The following is an 18,094-nucleotide window of genomic DNA, read 5'->3' as shown; positions in this document are numbered from 1 at the left end:
GCTTTGTGCAGTCTTGTAAAGGGTGGAATTAGGATGTTGTTGAAGATATACAACTAAACACAGAGAGAGGAAAAGGCTGAACGGTGGTTCTGAACCTAGCTGAGCCTCAAACGGTGTGCGGGTGTTAAACACGAGGCGCCGGGTATTAGGGAACACATGGCGAGGCGGGAAAAACAAAGGATTGTGAACCCATAACGATCTGTGGGCTTTGCTTCAGGCAATCGAGTCGTCTCATTAACAATTCCATCATTGTGATCGAGTTTTAAAGTCAGAATTCAATTAACAAATGTTTTCAATGAGCTTGTTACCACCCACACCCCCCCCCCTCCCTCTCCCCAATCTTAAATCAATAACCAAAAAATGTATTACATTCATTTATTAGATTTCTTAATGAGGTAGTGAATGTGATTCATATTCCGAGCTTATTAAAAAAGAGGGAGGTCATTTGAGCCCTTCATTCTGTTCACGGTTTGGACAGATTTTCTCGGGGTCTATTTCGGGGTTGTGCAGAGATAAATAGGCCAAGCTGGTTTCAATGGGCTCCCAGAAACGTCCATATGGCCCTTTGGAAAGGGCCGGCGCTGTTCGTCAGAGGGTACAGACACACACTTTGAACCGCGTCCAATGTTGTCCTCGAAAAACTGGCACTCGTAGGTGAATGGGGGTTGTCACGACAACAGATCTGGCAACCTTAACTCGAACCAAGGCCAACTGACGACGGTCAACAAATATGTATATGAAAAATAACGACACAGCAAAAGTTAACCGGTATTCGGTCGATGTCCTTCCAAATTAAACATAATTAATGTGCAGAAGATATTATACATGTGGCTGGAACTGGACGCACAGTTTATAATGCCTTATTGAGTTGTCCACTGTGTTGAAAGCGAACCAGGACATTGAGTACATAATGACAAGTGACAAGAAGGGAAGACACTGCCTGGAACAGAACAGGGAATCTGAATTATATACTTAAATTGAATTAGTGTATGGGGAGGAAACAGGAAAACAGAGATGACAAATTGGATAAAACATTTGTTTGGGAAATAATTAATCAAAGTACAAATTAAAAGCCCGGATATCTGTAGTGTAGTGCTGCAGTGTAATACATTTTGGCCGGTGGTTCCTCAAATGAATCCATACAGTGCCCACGAGTGGACATTACTCACAGGCTTGTGGCAGACATTTATTGATTCATGTGAGGTTTATGCAGACCATAATGACACAGGAATGATTTGATTTGCCCCCACATTAGCAGGCATCTATGGAGTGCTACTTTTTATACACTGCGTTATCAACAGTGAATAATCCTATTTCCCAGCATGCACCTGGAGTCACACATGTACACCGCGAGTGAGAGTGGGTGTCGTTCCTCGATGTTCAGTATCGCGATTTGGCTTGTGGTTCCTCACATAGATGTATTAAAGGCATACACACAGACACACACTTGCACACGCACACACACACACACACACACACACACTCACAGGCCTAACTACTAGGGATATTACCAAAGATGGGTGACAGAGACATACAGCAGGGGAGAGAGACATACAGATTGGCGGGGAGAGACTTATAGAGGGGGAGAGAGACATATAGATGGGGAGAGAGACTTATAGAGGGCGAGAGAGACTTATAGAGGGCGAGAGAGTCATATAGAGGGGGAGAGAGATTTATAGAGGTGGAGAGACACACATTGAGTACACATTGAGTCGATTGCGTGTCATTGATTACCACACACACGCACACACATACACACACACACACACAGCCTCCTACCTTGTGGATGATGAGCTCATGGGTGCCGTCCGGAAGTGTCCGTCCGTCCTCCTGCATCAGGGGGACGAAGGAGTAGCCAAACAGCTTCTTTTCCCCTTTGTCTTTGGCTGGAGGGGGGGGAAATCCATACACAGGAAAGTGATGTCAATATTCACTGCAACTCACCATGGAAACAAGACTCTGTGTAATGACTCTGCAGGCAGTTTGTCACACAGAGACGAACAGAAGATCTGTGATTGTCTGTGAGAGACTTAGCGCACTAAACAGCGGGACACCAATTGAGACGTTATAATGAAGTGAGGTAGAAGAGAGCAGAATAGAATGGATTAGAATGAATTGGGAGCACCGTACAAACTTAAGCCAGCTGAAATTTGCGTTCAACATTGCTAAGCAATGTTTTGGTGTGGATACAAACAAAGAAATGTGTACAAAAACCTAAGGGTTAAGTAGGTATTTCGACTAAATTAAAGGAATATATGTTATTTTCTGCAGATCAAGGATTTGTTCCATGATTGAGGTCACAGTCTTCACCTCCGGTCTGTATGCAACTCGACTTAAGGAAGTGTGATTGCATGACTTCTCATTCTACTTCCTCTTTAAGTTATTTAAGGAGCCTGCAAGTGACACAAGGCATCACCATTCTCTTCACAGACTGATTGTGTCAACAGTTATTTTTGTGAATATGGAAGGATGTTAATGATGAAATATTTGGTTTTTACGTCCCGTTCTACCTCCTGTTTGAGTTGTGTCTCCAGGGTTTATTTAATACAACAATGTTGGAATCCTGTTGTCTGGGTGACATGGTGAATGTATATATACATTCATATATATATATATATATATATGTGTCAATATAGTTTGATCTATGCAGTTGCATGTGCATGGAAATAAACCAATATTAGGCCAATTATTTAGCCAATTATTTAGCAGAAGTCTCTATATAAGAAAGTATGTTGTAAAGTATAAGCATTTATTTGTAATATCATTTCTATATAATACATATACATATATATATAAAATCAATGTGTCTTAAGCCACTACAATAATTCAAGTATTGCATATAAATATAGCAAGTTAATATTTTTCTATAGTTTGTATGGGATATTTATGCAAGCTCATGAAAAGTTTACATTGGGGATTCTGACATAGTTGGGCAACTCAGCTTTCAGCGCCAGGACTCTTTGATTACTTCTGTCTAATCAATAATGTGATCACACACACACACACACACACACGCACACACACAGACAGGCACAGGCACACGCACACACAACCCTCTACCATCCCTTGTTGTTTTGCATGACAATTCCAAACAGAGCTGAATTAAGACTCCAATTACACTCGGGGCAGGAGGTCCACGGAGGAGCTGGGCGGCCGGCCTCCGAGCCAATCAGGGCCCTTTAAAAGCTACCAGTGCACCGCTAAGTCAGCCTCTCCATGCCTCAACGGCGACGGGATGATAATAACACCACCATCTTGTTATTAGGGAAGAGGGGTCGATGGTGGGTGATTGGGGAGTGGGGATATGAGAGAGAGAGAGAGATGTGTGTACAGAAACACAGAGAGAGGTAGAGGGGAGGGCTGCTGAATGGGAATGGTGTCCAATCGAAGAGCATTATTGGGCCATTTCGTTGTGGAGCTGGAAGGAAGAATAGATGTGGAGGGGGGGTGGGCCATTATGGGAACTAACTCCATTTGAATGGATGGGGAGGTGCAGCATGAGTCTGAGGGAACACGCATGGAGCAGTGACTTTGTAGCTCTCTCTCTCTCTCTCTCTCTCTCTCTCTCTCTCTCTCTCTCTCTCTCTCTCTCTCTCTCTCTCTCTCTCTCTCTCTCTCTCTCTCTCTCTCTCTCTCTCTCTCTCTCTCTCTCTCTCTCTCTCTCTCTCTCTCATCTGAGGACAGTAAGGGAAAAGGTTGAGTGAAAGATAAGGGGTTGGGGAGGGCCACATACGCAGGACAGAATAACAATAAATCTGATTTGCCTAATTGTGGTTCTTCAGTGTGTGTGTGTGTGTGTGTGTGTGTGTGTGTGTGTGTGTGTGTGTGTGTGTGTTCTCCCATCCACATCTCCAAACATAATTGCATGAGACTCCCTCTCCATTCTATCCACATCTCCCCCCTGAGAGGCACTTTCTCTGGTCCTCTCTCTCTCTCTCTCTCTCTCTCTCTCTCTCTCTTCCCCCCCCTCCCCCCCCCCCCACTCACTGGAGCAGTGTCTGAACTCGAAGCGGACGTGCGAGCCGCGGAACATGTCCACGGGGATGGGCAGCTTGACGTGCTCCGCCCAGCGCGGCGTGTTGTTGTGGTACAGGACCAGCGAGTGGTAGTCGTCCCCCCCGGGCTCGCCCGACCCCGCCGCCACGTGACTCTGTAGGGCGGGGGAGAGAGAGAGAGAGAGAGAGAGAGAGAGGGGGGGGCATAAAGGGAGAGACATGGCATGGGAGAGAGATAGAAAGAGCGAGAGAAAGAGAGGGTGTGAGAGAGATAGAAAGAGAGAGAGACAGTGAGAAAGAGAGAGAGAAAGACAGTGTGAGAAAGAGAGAGCGAGAGAGAGAGAGCATAAAGGAACAGACATGAAATGGGAGAGATAGAGAGTCAGCGAGAGAGAGCGTGAGAGTGTGAGATTGAGAGAGCGAGAGAGAGAAAGAGAGAGCAAGATTGAGCGAGAGAGAGAGACAGAGATAGACAGAGAACGGGAAGGAGAAAGTCAACCTTACAGGTGAGGCTGGTTACAATCACATCATATCAAACACAGCCTTTTCCTAGAGGCGTCATCGTCGGACAAACACAGGTGTCCCTCATTACCCTAATTACGGCTCTGCTCCTTTAACGCACCGTGGCGCGACGGTCGACTCAGACCGGTACATATATCACACACTGACTAGTTTAACGAGAGACACCTGCGTCTCGATGACATTACGTCTATCGGAGGGACGACACAAATACTGACTGGTGCTGACGACCTTTACTGTACATAGAGAACTAAGTGGATAGAGTGCCGAGTAGAGGAGGTTTCAGTGGGAGGGGGGAAACCAAAACATGAAGGTCATGGCATTAAAAGTTGTAAAATATGCACACACACACACACACGCAACCAAAGCCAAACTCACATAATATGAGCTTGTGTAAGTGTGAGTATGTGTATGTGCGTTTGTGTTTAATGTCAATTTGTGTGCATGGGTGTGTGTGCGCGTGCAGGCGTGTTGTTTGTGCGTGTGTGCGTGCGTGCGTGTGTGTATCGGGTTGTTGTCTGTTACGATGCCGGAGTTGGCAGCAAACCCACAGCAATGGACTGGCAGAGCCCCGCACGGCGAACAGACTGCGACCGGAGAGTTACCCCGGCTTTAACTAGGTCACACGTACCTACAGTCAATACACATCAGTGGGGTTGACCATTCAGCGGCAGAACTACAGCACAGCCACGGCGCCAATACTATACAATAACAACAGATCTTATTTCATAATAATATCTTTATTTAAAACGGCGCCTTTTTAAACAGTGCTCAAAACAAAGGTGTGCTTTGCCTTTACCGTAAATATTGCAAATAAGGTGGCATAAAAGATCATAAAAAAACTAAATAAATTAAAATAGAATAGAAACCAAAGAGTTAAAAAGTAAAAAAAAATGTAACATAAACAAAACTATGTCGAATAAATCCATGAGACCGTGCATCCATTAAAAAGGAGAGCTCAAAGCGCTGCGCTGTGCGTTACCTTGAGGATCTGCCCGTCGATGTCGAGCACGTAGACCGTCACCTCCACGTTGCGCGCCACGCTCTTCCCGCCCTTTTCAAACTCGCCCCTCTCCAGGGTGATGTAGAGGTCGTTGCGCATCTCTCCTGCAAGGTCGACGGGGGAGAGCCAGGCCATCAATTATGGACACGAGACGTCGCCCCCGGGCACAAACCGCCGCTCAGTCGGAGGGGCTGAGGACTTGACTTGCTAATGCAGCGTTATTATCCAGTTTTTTTTATTAATGCCGCTTTAAAAAGTGAAAGTGTGCGCAGCAAAGTGAAATGTCCTCCAAGATGTGGCTTTATGAAATAGTCAAATACAGTTTTAAAAGTATATTTTCATTTAGAAAGTTGTTGGTCACTGGCTCATATTTTGAATAATTTTGTGCGTAGCTTAGCTTTGAATTGTTGCTAAGGCTTGTAGCCATCCTAGCTGTAGCTAGGAGCAGCTAACATGATACAACTGAGTGTTTTGTTTTTTTTCTTAATAATTCTCACGAGGACCTGTGGTTAGTCTGAGGCTTTCAGTAAAACACAGAACGAGTCAAGGTGCATCCTGTTGGTTAAAAAAGCCCAACTTGTGTACACACACCCTGCTAGCTAACACACGACCTTGCCAACACATGTATTCACCTTTTCACTCTTACACACACACCATGGAAATAAAGAAAGTAACAAGACCATTGACAATTGTATCGTCAACAGCGATGTTTTAGATTGTATGAGCTGTATCATTTTGTAGAGCTCATATAAAAATGAAATAAAAGGGAATATCCCCAGAGATATCTTGAATCATATGGTTATGTGTGTGGCGGTATAGTGCTGTGGCCAGGGTGTTAGCATCTCAGCCGTAAGGTACTGGGTACTGAACAAGATACTCCATCCACTACCTGCTCCTTGATGACCTCTATGATGACCTTGATGAATCTATTTACTTACTGTTCCTAGCTTTAAATAAAAGTGTCTGCTAAATGATTAAATAGTTGTATTTAATGAGAGTAATGAAGGAAATGTGTCCAATCCTAATTGTACAAATTGACAATGCCCTGCTGTTCCTGGACCAGTGAGCAGATGGGTGACCATATATGGTTGCTTCTCCATAGGAGGAAGTGACAGGAAGTGGGCGGGTTGCGTAATGCCACGCAGGCAGAAGAAGACAAACTCATTTCCTGTCAAACGTAGCCCAGGGTACCTCAACATGCACTGTTTCATTGTGTGTGTGTGTGTGTGTGTGTGTGTGTGTGCGTGTGTGCGTGTGTGCGTGCGTGCGTGTGTTTTAATCATATCTCCATCTGTGGGGTCAAAATTGATTTCATGCTCTCGACAACAGTTACCATGGTAACCCAGAGACTCTTAAATCACACATAGACACTGCACACTAGCACCCTGAACGCATGCATGTGCACACATGCACTCAGAGAGAGAGAGAGAGAGAGAGAGCGAGAGAGAGAGAGAAAGAGCGAGAGAGAGCGAGAGAGAGAGAGAGAGAGAGAGAGCGAGAGCAAGGGGGGAGAATATTATGACTCAAAAACAGAATAATAGGCAGAAACGCTAAATAAATACAGCAAACAAATGCAAAAGGACCAAATCAAAACGAAAAACACCAGATTCAAAACAGAGAGATAAAGGGAGATTCAGCAGTCGTTTAAACAGTTATTCAGAGACGCAACGGTGATTCAGCAGACGAAACACCTCTACGGAAAATAAAACAACAGAACCTCCCCACACCTGAACACACGCAGTGTGGAGCTGAAGAGAACGTGTTTCTTCTTTAGCGCGATAAAGAAGGAGCGAGAGAGGAAGAGAAATGACGAGAAGGGGAAGAAACAAAAAGATAGGGATTTCCCAGGGCCCTAAGCGCTGGCAGAATAGGTGGGAGAGAGCTCGACATTATAAAGAGGTTCAAAGGCTGCAGATACAGCGACAGCTAGCGTGAACATACGTCTAAGCGGTTTTACTAGGGCACTGGGGGACCGCGCACACGCACACGCACACAAACACACACAGACACACACACACACACACACACACACACACACACACACACACGGTGTATCTTTACAAAACCAAGTCTTGGCTTCTCTCTGCTCAAAAGAGACCGCCTTGGGGATACACTAAAAAGAAATAAAACACAACCCCCCGCAAACTATAAGGTGAACAAAAAACACATTTTCATTTGATCCCCTTTGCTTTAGTTTTTCAATTCTGGAAAGCCCGTTTTGCCAGGTCAGCACCCAACCACTGAATCAAAGACACGTCGTTCACCGTAGCTGAATGCGCTCCGTAGCGAAACATAATCTAATTTGTGGCAAATAAGATAAATATGCACGCAGACATTAGTCAGTTATAAAGATAATGGACTTGGCACGCTTCAGCTCACAATTATGCACATTCATGGCAACCATGGCAACGGAGAGCGCCTTTCTGACGCAAAAATGCCAGGAGGCATTTACAGCAATGTGCGTCGATGCATACTCACATATTCATACGAGCGGCTTATACACATCTATACATATACAACAGCGTCTTACTCATGGAGTTAGCAAGGGAAAAACAAATATATATATATATATATATATATATATATACAATTAATATCTGTGCCATCATGAATGTGTTTGTGGAAATACATTCATGGAAGGTTGCACGTTGTAACTTTGCCCAAAGGCAGTAGATAGTCGATAGACAAAAAGGAAGTGATCTCTGAGTTGTGCAAACTAACAGGTCAAAGGTTAACAACATCAAAATGCTGCATGCATAAATAACGTATGTGTTATTTATGCGTTGTGCAAGGCTCTAATTGGAATAAATTAGACCTCTCTGTTCAAACTAAAAGTGTGCATAACGTTATCCGGGATCCAGCAGTCCCTGTTCTGTTACAGCAGAATCTCTGGGCGGAGGGTGGAGGGGAGACCACGGAGATATTCTCCCCAAGAAAACTCATTCATGCGAGTGAATGAAACTTTCAGAAGGGGATTTTAATATGGCCGCTATTTCTCCAGTGGCCAGCCTACAGGGTGTTGATTTTAAACCTTTCCAGACACTATCGCGTCAGTGACCTTGATCAGTCGGCACATTTTAGATTAATTAAAGGCAACATGTTATGACACAAGGTGTGAGTGTGATTAGCCGTTACAAGGCATTTTGAAAATCTGCCTCTTCTGACATCACAAGTGGGCGTGTCCACCTAGATGTATGACGTATAGATGAGCAACGTTTGCTACAGTCCACTGGGTAGGCTGGCGGACTGGCGCCCACTTGTGACTTGTGAGGCGGATTTTCAAAACGGCCTGTAACGGCTAATCACACTCACACCTGGTGGCATAATATGTCACCTTTAATCTAACGCCTGAATTGAGCGAACGTACATAGTACGATAGACACAGTGTGTGTGTGTGTGCGTGCGTGCATGCGTGCATGCGTGCATGCGTGTGTTGGGCTTACCTGGCATGATGACATCAGAGAAGCCCAGCTTCCTGGTGATGGAGACGCCGCGCTTGAACAGGACCATGTACTCCCTCCTCAACTGCTCAATGTCCCCGTGGAGCAGCTGGAGAGCCACGGCCAGGCCTGGACACACATACGCACACGCGCACACGCACACAGACACATACACGCACGCATGCACACGCACACAGACACATACACGCACGCAAGCACACGCACACACACACACACACGCACACACGTGCACATGCACACACACACACGCACACGCACACAGACATACACACACACACACACACACACACGCACATGCACAGACACACACACACACACACAGAGTTGTGCAATTGTCAATTTAAAAAAATGAAAAATATATATACATTTACATTTGTGACCACTTTGGATAAAAGTATAAAAGAAGGATATTGCAGTGGCTTTCAGGTTTCAGCTCCAGACCGAAAGGTAGGGTTCGATCCCCAATGTCCGCAGGCTAACCTGTTAGCATCCATTAGCAATAATGCCTCCAAGCCCTGCCAGCTGCTCAATGACATCACTATGAGTGGCTTTGAAATGTGTTGAATTGTAGAATGAAGCAACAGAGAAGGAGAGTGGGTTGGAAGTCCCTAGGCAGTTGAATTGAATCCCTCCAGTCTCACACGCCACACTGTGACAGCCTTCAGCCCTGTCAAAGAGTCCTGCTTTAGGACACTAGAACCCAATATGGTTCAATATTGAGACGTCATGAATGTTCCCACAAATAAATGTCCTCATAAATACATTTGAGCTGTGTGTGTGTGTGTGTGTGTGTGTGTGTGTGTGTGTGTGTGTGTGTGTGTGTGTGTGTGTGTGTGTGTGTGTGTGAGATACACACAGACACTACCAAAACCAAGAAATTGATTTATGATTAAGAACAAATCAAAATACAGAGAAGACAGAAGAGTCAGCTCAATATCGTGAGGCAATAAACCGAAATGTCAAGTCTGACGCCGCGTTGAATCAGCACCTCCTCGTTTGTTATGCATTCAGTACTCTGTTCTCTACGTGTTTGTGTACAGGGGGAATCAAGAAGAAAAATAAAAAACTACCAGAGAGAGAGAGAGAGAGAGAGACACAGAGAGAGAGAGAGAGAGAGAGAGAGAGAGAGAGACAGAGAGAGAGAGAGAGAGAGAGACTACCCACAACCAGAGATAGTGCCTCTCTCAGGGGGGAGATGTGGATTTAATGGGAAAGGGAGTCTCATGAAGTTATGTTTGTGGATGTGGATGGGAGAACACATAGACACACACACACACACACACACACACACACACACACACACACACACACACACACACACACACACACACACACACACTGAAGAACCACAATTAGGCAAATCAGATTTATTGGTATTCTGTCCTGCGTATGTGGCCCTCCCCAACCCCTTTATCTTTCACTCAACCTTTTCCCTTACTGTCCTCAGACAACCGCTAACAGAAAACACATATTCAGCCTGAATAAAATGTGCTAAAATGTTTTGGACGATGAGTCAAACCTTGCCTACACTTACGGAGGAGGCGACTGAATAATCGCCACCGACTGAAGCAAACACTTGTACGGAGCAACATTAGTATTCAAAGTTTCAAAAACCTATTACCTCAACTCTAATCATCATTTTTTCTCGTGAGCTCAATTCCGCACACCTTTCTACTCTCACTCTCTCTTTTTCTAACTCCCTCTCCAAATTACCTCTTACCCCTCACTCTATATGTCTCTCTCCCACTCTATATGTCTCTCTCCCACTCTATATGTCTCTCTCCCCCTCTATATGTCTCTCTCCCACTCTATATGTCTCTCTCCCACTCTATATGTCTCTCTCCCACTCTATATGTCTCTCACCGTCTATATGTCTCTCTCACACTCTATATCTCTCTCTCACCGTCTATATGTCTCTCTCCCCTGCTATATGCCTCTCTTGCCTGCCATCTTTGGTAATTTCCCTAGCAGTTAGGCCAGTGTGTGTGTGTGTGTGTGTGTGTGTGTGTGTGTGTGTGTGTGTGTGTGTGTGTGTGTGTGTGTGTGTGTGTGTGTGAATGGCAGTATGCTGATTCCTGCTAGGCTAATTGGTTGCTAATGGGTAACTTCTGGCACACCGCCAGGATCACTTGGAAGGAGTGTAATAGAGCAGGGCCACACACACACACACACACACACACACACACACACACACACACACACACACACACACACACACACACACACACACACACACACACACACACACACACACACACACACAGATAGAATGACAAGTTCAAAGATACAAAGACACATGCAAGCCCTAGACGCACACAAACACACACACACACACACACACACACACACACACACACACACAAACAGAATGACAAGCTCATAGATGTAAACACACATGCATTCTGTTAGTCTTAGTCTGTCCTAGGGCTATCTATGTCTAAGGCTTAGACACACACACACACATATATATAGAAAGACAAGCTCATAGATAAACACACATGCGAGCCTTTAGACACACACAAACACACACACATACACATGTATTGAATGACTGAAAACTGATATTGAAAACTGCCTTTTCTGAGGAACACCAATGTTGATGGCCACTTCCGAGAGAGGGTTTGGATTCTCGGACACTTATAGCACAGTATAACGCCACTGCTTATAACGCTCATAAACCAAGTATCATAAAGTTAGCGCATGTTGTAACTGTGGGGATTTTTTAATCTCTTAGTGTTCAAATTTGTGCTGAAACAGGGGGTTCATTTAAAGTTAAAGACGCTTGCTTAACACTCTAAAACAGTAGGAGTTACTGCCACATCCAGACCTCCTACTGTAAAACTCATACTCATAAATACATGTCCTCATAAACACTTCTTGCTCACACACACACACACACGCACGCACGCATGCACGCACGCACACACATACACACACCCACACTCACAAACAATGTTGTGTGAATACTGATTCTGTAAGAAATGTTGTTCTTATTTTGCTGCATCATTTGTGCCCCCACATCACATCTGTTAGGTGCTGGAATGATGATATGAGTCATTAAGTCAATCAATCAGAGATACAGCACTACTTCATCCAGTAGCACCACACAGATGGTCTGAGCACAAGATCAACTAAATACGAAGACACAAAACAGCAAAACAACATCGGTAGGAGAGGGAAGTGGGTGGAAACTTCAACAAACTGACAGCAAAGTTCTCTGTAGGGACTTGGAGCACTGGTCTCTGAAAAAGTATATATTGTAAACACAGTTGCACAGTATATTGTAAATTGTAAGATCAATATCGAGCAATCCCCGCTCAATATCACTGGGAGACAGGTGCATGATGGGAAACATTGTAGAGGCTCTTCATCGAGAAGCTCAGTTTAGCCAAAGCACTGAGAGCAACCCCCCACCCCTACCTGATTTAGCGCTATTTCCAATGAAATTACATAATCAATTGTGTATGTGTGTGTGTGTGCGTATGATTGCATACCTCGTGCGAGTGTGTGTTCATTGTTTAAGAATTGATTTTCTGAGAGCCAAACAACAATTGCCCGCCCACATTCAATTAGTTGAATCTTCATCCAAACAAACCCATTCACCGGTGAAAGAGAAAGAGATGCCTCTTCACATGGATATAAATGCTGATATTTATCGGAATGTACAATTCTGTAAAATATTTAGACAATTCCTCATGACACACTATTGGTCAGCATGGTCATTAACAGTTATGCCTCTGCAAAAAGCTTGCGGCAGAAACATTGAAATACTGGCTGTTTCTCGCTAACTTTAAGTTGCACATTCCTGGGCTCCCAGCATCGTGACAGTATAAACACCTTGACAAATGTGTTGACGGAGCTACAGGTAATATCGCCTTAACCAACCGTCAAAGCAGACCATAATACTGTATAATCCCATCTGAGCCAGCTTAGCCATCTTAAATGTTCCCCTGCGAGGATAATCACCGTTCAAAGTATAAAGTACACCACAGTACTCGGCAACATAAAAACACGAAACACAATACCAGCAATGTCATCGACCGGGAAGTAACCGTTAAGCAGCCAACATCCATTGTGTGTTCGCGCAAAGTAGCGGCGTACAATCTGATAGCCCGGGCTGGCTGGCGTTATCTCAGACAAAATGGCAGCTAAACGCGGGAAAAGTCGAGGACCTGCCCGCTAAGCGACAAAGCGTCACCAGTTCATTTGTAACGTGGGAGTGAACTGTGAGATAGAGTGGCCTCGTGCTTGGTTCAGCGTTCATCTCCGAGGGGCGCTGTGGGGATCTGTCTGTCCGTGTGTCCTCCTGCCTTTCCGTTGCTTTGGCTACCCTGTTTCACCGTGTGATTCGCCCAGAGCCAGCCTGTCTGTCTCTGTCTCTCCAGGCCTGCGTGCCACAAAGCCTTTAGCAGAACAAGAGCAAACTTATCAGCGCTCTCACTGCCGCCGTGCGACAGCCTAGCCTCTCCCCTTTTGCTTTGTATGATCTGAATTTGTATCTGATTGTTTTGATGTTTCTGTCAGACATGTCGTAAAGCTCTGCAGAGCGAACGAGCCTCTCCTCCGTCGTGGTGGTGTCAGGGGTGACGGGTCCCGCCCCTAGCTGCTATACGATTGGCCGCGTGAACAGGCGTGACCGTGACAACACAAGCGCCTTTTCTGGAAAGTTCTGACGCTTTCAACCCAAATGCGCTCAAAGCGACTGCGCAAAAAAAGTCGGCACGCTCCGAAAAAAAATTCCCAGAGTGGAGCGTTTTATCTCTGGGAGTCGGCATGCACCCATGTGCGCTCTCTGCTCATCGGGAACAACGGAGAGAAGTGACGAGCACAGGGGCCCTCACAGTGATTTTCTCTCCATCCCCTCTCTTTCCCCGTCTCCCTCACGCTCTCCCTCGCCCTCCTTAATCAGATCCTCTATGCAGAAAGATGTGTGGTAAATATCTCCCAATCCAAGGGCTTCTCGCCCCATATTGGATTGGGGGCCGAGCGAGCGCGATGCCACATTGTGATCCTCCATTAAAGCGCTGTGGCGTGAAGAGACCGCTAAATGATTCTTTGTCTGGAGATGTAATTACCGCTCTCCTCCACCCCCCGCCCCCCCCCACCCCTCCCCCCCCCCCCCCCCGCGCGTTCTCCCAAGATTATCCATGATTATTTAATATTCTCGAGTTGTGCGTCGCCTCAAGTAATTATTTGGTTTTCTAAGGGAGTGCGTGCGTGCGTGCGTGCGTTTGTGTGTGTGGCTGTGTCTGTGAGGTCTCTGTGTGTGTCTTGGTGTGTGTGTGTCTTGGTGTGTGTGTGTGTGTATGTGGTGTGTGTGTGTGTGTGTGTGTATGTGGTGTGTGTGTGTGTGTGTGTGTGCGTGTACCAAGGAGCTTATTCCGTGGATCAGTGCCAAAGTTTGATTTGTATTCCTCCCCGGCTCCGACGCTCCCCTCCCTCTCCTCTCTCCTCCCTTTCATTTTGTCGTTGCTCTTCGCCGTGCCAAGAAACGCAACGCAGTGCAGTTTATGGGTTATGAAGCCGTCGGGGAGTTACGGGGGGGGGGGGGGGGAAACAATGATGAACACAGACAGAGAGCTTTTGTTGTCTGCCTGGGTTCAGTACGCAGCAGTCGGGAGTCGCCGCCGCGCTGTCAGGAACAACGGGCCTCCAGCAGGTCGGAAGAGGCAGTGTTTCACAAAACACGTCGGGAGTGAATTAGTATTTCAATTCTTTCTTTCCTGCGCTGCATAAACAAACGACTGCGCTGAGGAGGGGGGGGGGGCCCGTATTGCCTGTAGACCCGGCTGACAACGTTCAGATGATCCGCAGCAGGTGGACCCCTTTGATGGTTTCTTGTGTTGTGGAGGAGGAGGATACCACACACCCGCGTGTTGGAACGGGAGCGTCAGAATGTGTGTCGCTTCTCCTCATCTACCGCACACAGAGTACACTCGTCTATTACTGTTGATATGTAATGAAGGGAAAAAATTGACCTTCAGCAATTTTGCCCTTCAACGGAATCCGACCCGAAGGAAGTATGTGTCATTTTGACTGGTCTAGTCCGTCAGCCAATCAGAAAAAACGACAGCAAACCAAAAAAAACAAAGCACAAAAGAAAAGCAACAAGCTGACACATTTGCATATAAATCAAAATGGGTGCGCTGCGTTTGAGCAGAACGATAGGACATTGCCACAACAGTAGTTTGGTATTTCTCTAAACGACTGCCTTCTTGTGAAAGCCGTTATCTTTGTGAGACAGTTGGCAGCTGACTGCAGACAGGGGACAAAATGGCGGCGTGCGTACCGCTGTTGGAGCCCGACAGGTTGTATCTGGAGTTGGCCTTCTTGATGATGTTCTCGTGGATCTGGTGCCACTCGCTCTCGGTGGTGCACCTGCCGCGTGGACACACACACAAGTACACACACATGTACACATTACACCGTGGGTGTTGATACCTCAATGTGAGACGACAAGGCCAATATGATGAGAGAGAGAGAGCGTACAAATGTGATGTGCAGTAATAACAAAACTGCATTTTGCAGAAACTGAAAAAAACGTATAGCTAACATAAAACAAAGGATCGTTTGTTACGGTTAAATATCCTGTATTCTATATTCTGTTATTTTATTCATCTTTGTTGCTGTTCCGGTGATTGCAATACAAAAACCATCAATGTTGCAGGAACAAACGTCTATAGCTTCCAAAGTCTGACTCAAAACGTTCACCAGGGCAACGGAGGGAACGGTAAATGGTAAGCGGTCCTCATTTCTAAAGCGCTTTTATCCAAAGCGTGTTTACAGTGTTGACTGACATTCACCCATTCACGCACACATTCACACGCCGACGGCGGAGTCAAACCACGCAGGGCGACAGCCAGCAGGAACGGGACTCACGAGTAGACTTTGAGCAGGTGGTCGTCTTTGGAGTCTGCGGTCAGCAGGTCTGCGATGCTGACCACGGCACATCCGAACGGCCGGCGATACTGCACACTGCACAGACTCTTCTTCTCCCCCGTGCCCATCCTCCCTGCACACACACACACACACACACACACACACACACACACACACACACACACACACACACACACACACACACACACACACACACACACACACACACACACATACACACACACACACACACACACACACCCAAGGGCACGTTGACACACATACACGTTTACACCCATACGCATAGTGTGTAATAGTAAGGAATAGCAATAGCAAGCATACATACACACATTGTTATACACATGCACACAAACGTTAACACACATATGCATGTGTGTAACACACACATGCATGTGTAACAACGCAATGCAATGTGTAACAACGCAACAATGCACGCACACACACACACATAACATGGATGACCACACACACATAATTACACACAACAAACTAATGTTTTACAATAGACACTAGCAAGGACACCCACACGGACACACATAAGCATGCACACACAAACACAAATCTCACCTATTCTGACGATGTGAACCACAATGTAAACGTCTTTCCTCAGGTCACTGCTGCCCAGGTCCTGATGGTGTCAAAAGGCACCAGAGAAGACTCATCAGACACAATACAACTGTAGTCACACGATATACGGACACATTATAGTAAAATGGGAGAAAAACTATTCCTAACAAAGTTGTGGTTGACCAGAAGTTGTCGTTTGCCGTGTGTGCGGTGTTGTTGTCTGTGCAATGTTGTGAGCGTTCATGCAGTCTTTATGCTTTATATATGCTGTTGTTTCACGCGTCTCATTAACAAGTCGACACGTCAACACATAAACACAGGCGTGTGCCTCACAGCTCACCACAAACAGAGTGCATTGTCTCTCCGTCTTCTCCGGGGACTTGGGCACCCCGGTCTTACTGAGCCTCACAAAGAACCGCTCACTGGAGAGGAGCAGGGAGGGAGAGAGGGAGAGAAGGAGAGGGAGAGAGAGGGAGAGGGAGAGAGAGGGAAAGTGAAGGAGAGAAGGAGAAGAAGAGAGAGGGAAGGAAAAGGAGAGAAGGATAAATAGAGAGGAGGAGAGAGAGGAGGCGAGAGAACAGTCAGGGAAACCATACAATTCCATTTCATCAAGGCAGAGTTAGACATCTTAGGAAAACTGATAATATCATCAAAGTTTGAAGCTCAAGCATGAGCCTGCAAACCGGAAGACAATAACCAGCAGGAAACGCAGCGCGGGAGATGGAGAAATAGGGCGATTGACTAAATAATAGAATTACAAAACAAGGGGTTGGCCCAACAAATATGAATAAAAAATGACTTCTCCCCGATAAAATAAGCAACAAAATAACAAAAAACAACGGAACAAAAACTAAACCGGCAACAAAGCCCTTTTAGCTTCGTTTCTGACAGCACACTCAAAACACGGTGTGTTCGTCGTCGATTGAATCCAATATTCATGAGGTTGTGCGTTCGATGGGGGAGAGAAGAGAGACCCGAGAGAGACATGCTAACCCAGATCCCCGTCTCTCACTGAAAAAACACACAGCGAAGGGTGACACCACGCACAAAGTCAAATGAGGTCGACGTTGATTGGCAAAGATCATAAATAGAATACCAGATGAGCAAAAACGTGGTGGCGGAGTTTGAAACAAACAAACACACACTCTTGTTGATTATCGTTTACAGTTGAAGGAAGCCATGAAAAATGTATTGGCTGTACTGGCTTTTGAATGCAATGGAGAGGTTTTCATGTAATCTACTTCAGAGTGAACGTATAATTATTTTGCAAACAGCCCACACATTTTGTAAGTAAGAGGAGAAAGTGAGAGTTGGAGTTTAGTTTCGAGACACAGTTGATGAACATTAACAGAAAAGGTAGACAAGCATTTATATAATGCTTCTCTTGTCACAAAATCAACTCGAAAGTACTCAAATTACAATTCATGCCTCACATTCACCAATCTTAATTATATAACACTTTCATAATCCCTCTTCAGCTGTTTAATCAGTCGAACCCCAAGGCTAGAATAAATTAGTCTGTCTTGTACCTACAAGACAAATAGCTTTGGTAAATCCAAAAGAGCATCTCAGGGATGGACTTAAGAAACGACACCACCTACCGTGGGACTTTGTAAACCCTATCCGTCTCCCTGTGTCCGGTGTCAAGG

The 18,094-nt window shown here is 45.6% G+C and overlaps 1 protein-coding gene across 1 annotated transcript in view; it reads right to left on the bottom strand.

Annotated features, from left to right (window-relative positions):
• dock4b (dedicator of cytokinesis 4b) overlaps positions 1-17,049 on the bottom strand; it is a gene marked incomplete at its 5' end in the record, with an annotated part of 69,153 nt that extends 52,104 nt beyond the window's left edge. Inside the window, 8 exon segments of the mRNA XM_084483283.1 lie at positions 1,780-1,886; positions 3,988-4,150; positions 5,497-5,621; positions 8,961-9,086; positions 15,268-15,356; positions 15,858-15,990; positions 16,446-16,506; positions 16,786-17,049. Of these exon segments, the coding sequence (XP_084339409.1) occupies positions 1,780-1,886; positions 3,988-4,150; positions 5,497-5,621; positions 8,961-9,086; positions 15,268-15,356; positions 15,858-15,990; positions 16,446-16,506; positions 16,786-17,049 (1,068 nt within the window).
• Between the last annotated feature and the right edge of the window lie 1,045 nt (positions 17,050-18,094).

Source organism: Micromesistius poutassou (assembly GCF_964030765.1).
Source record: "Micromesistius poutassou genome assembly, chromosome: 18".
Lineage (NCBI taxonomy): Eukaryota > Metazoa > Chordata > Actinopteri > Gadiformes > Gadidae > Micromesistius > Micromesistius poutassou.
This window is presented reverse-complemented; position numbering and strand designations above follow the sequence as displayed.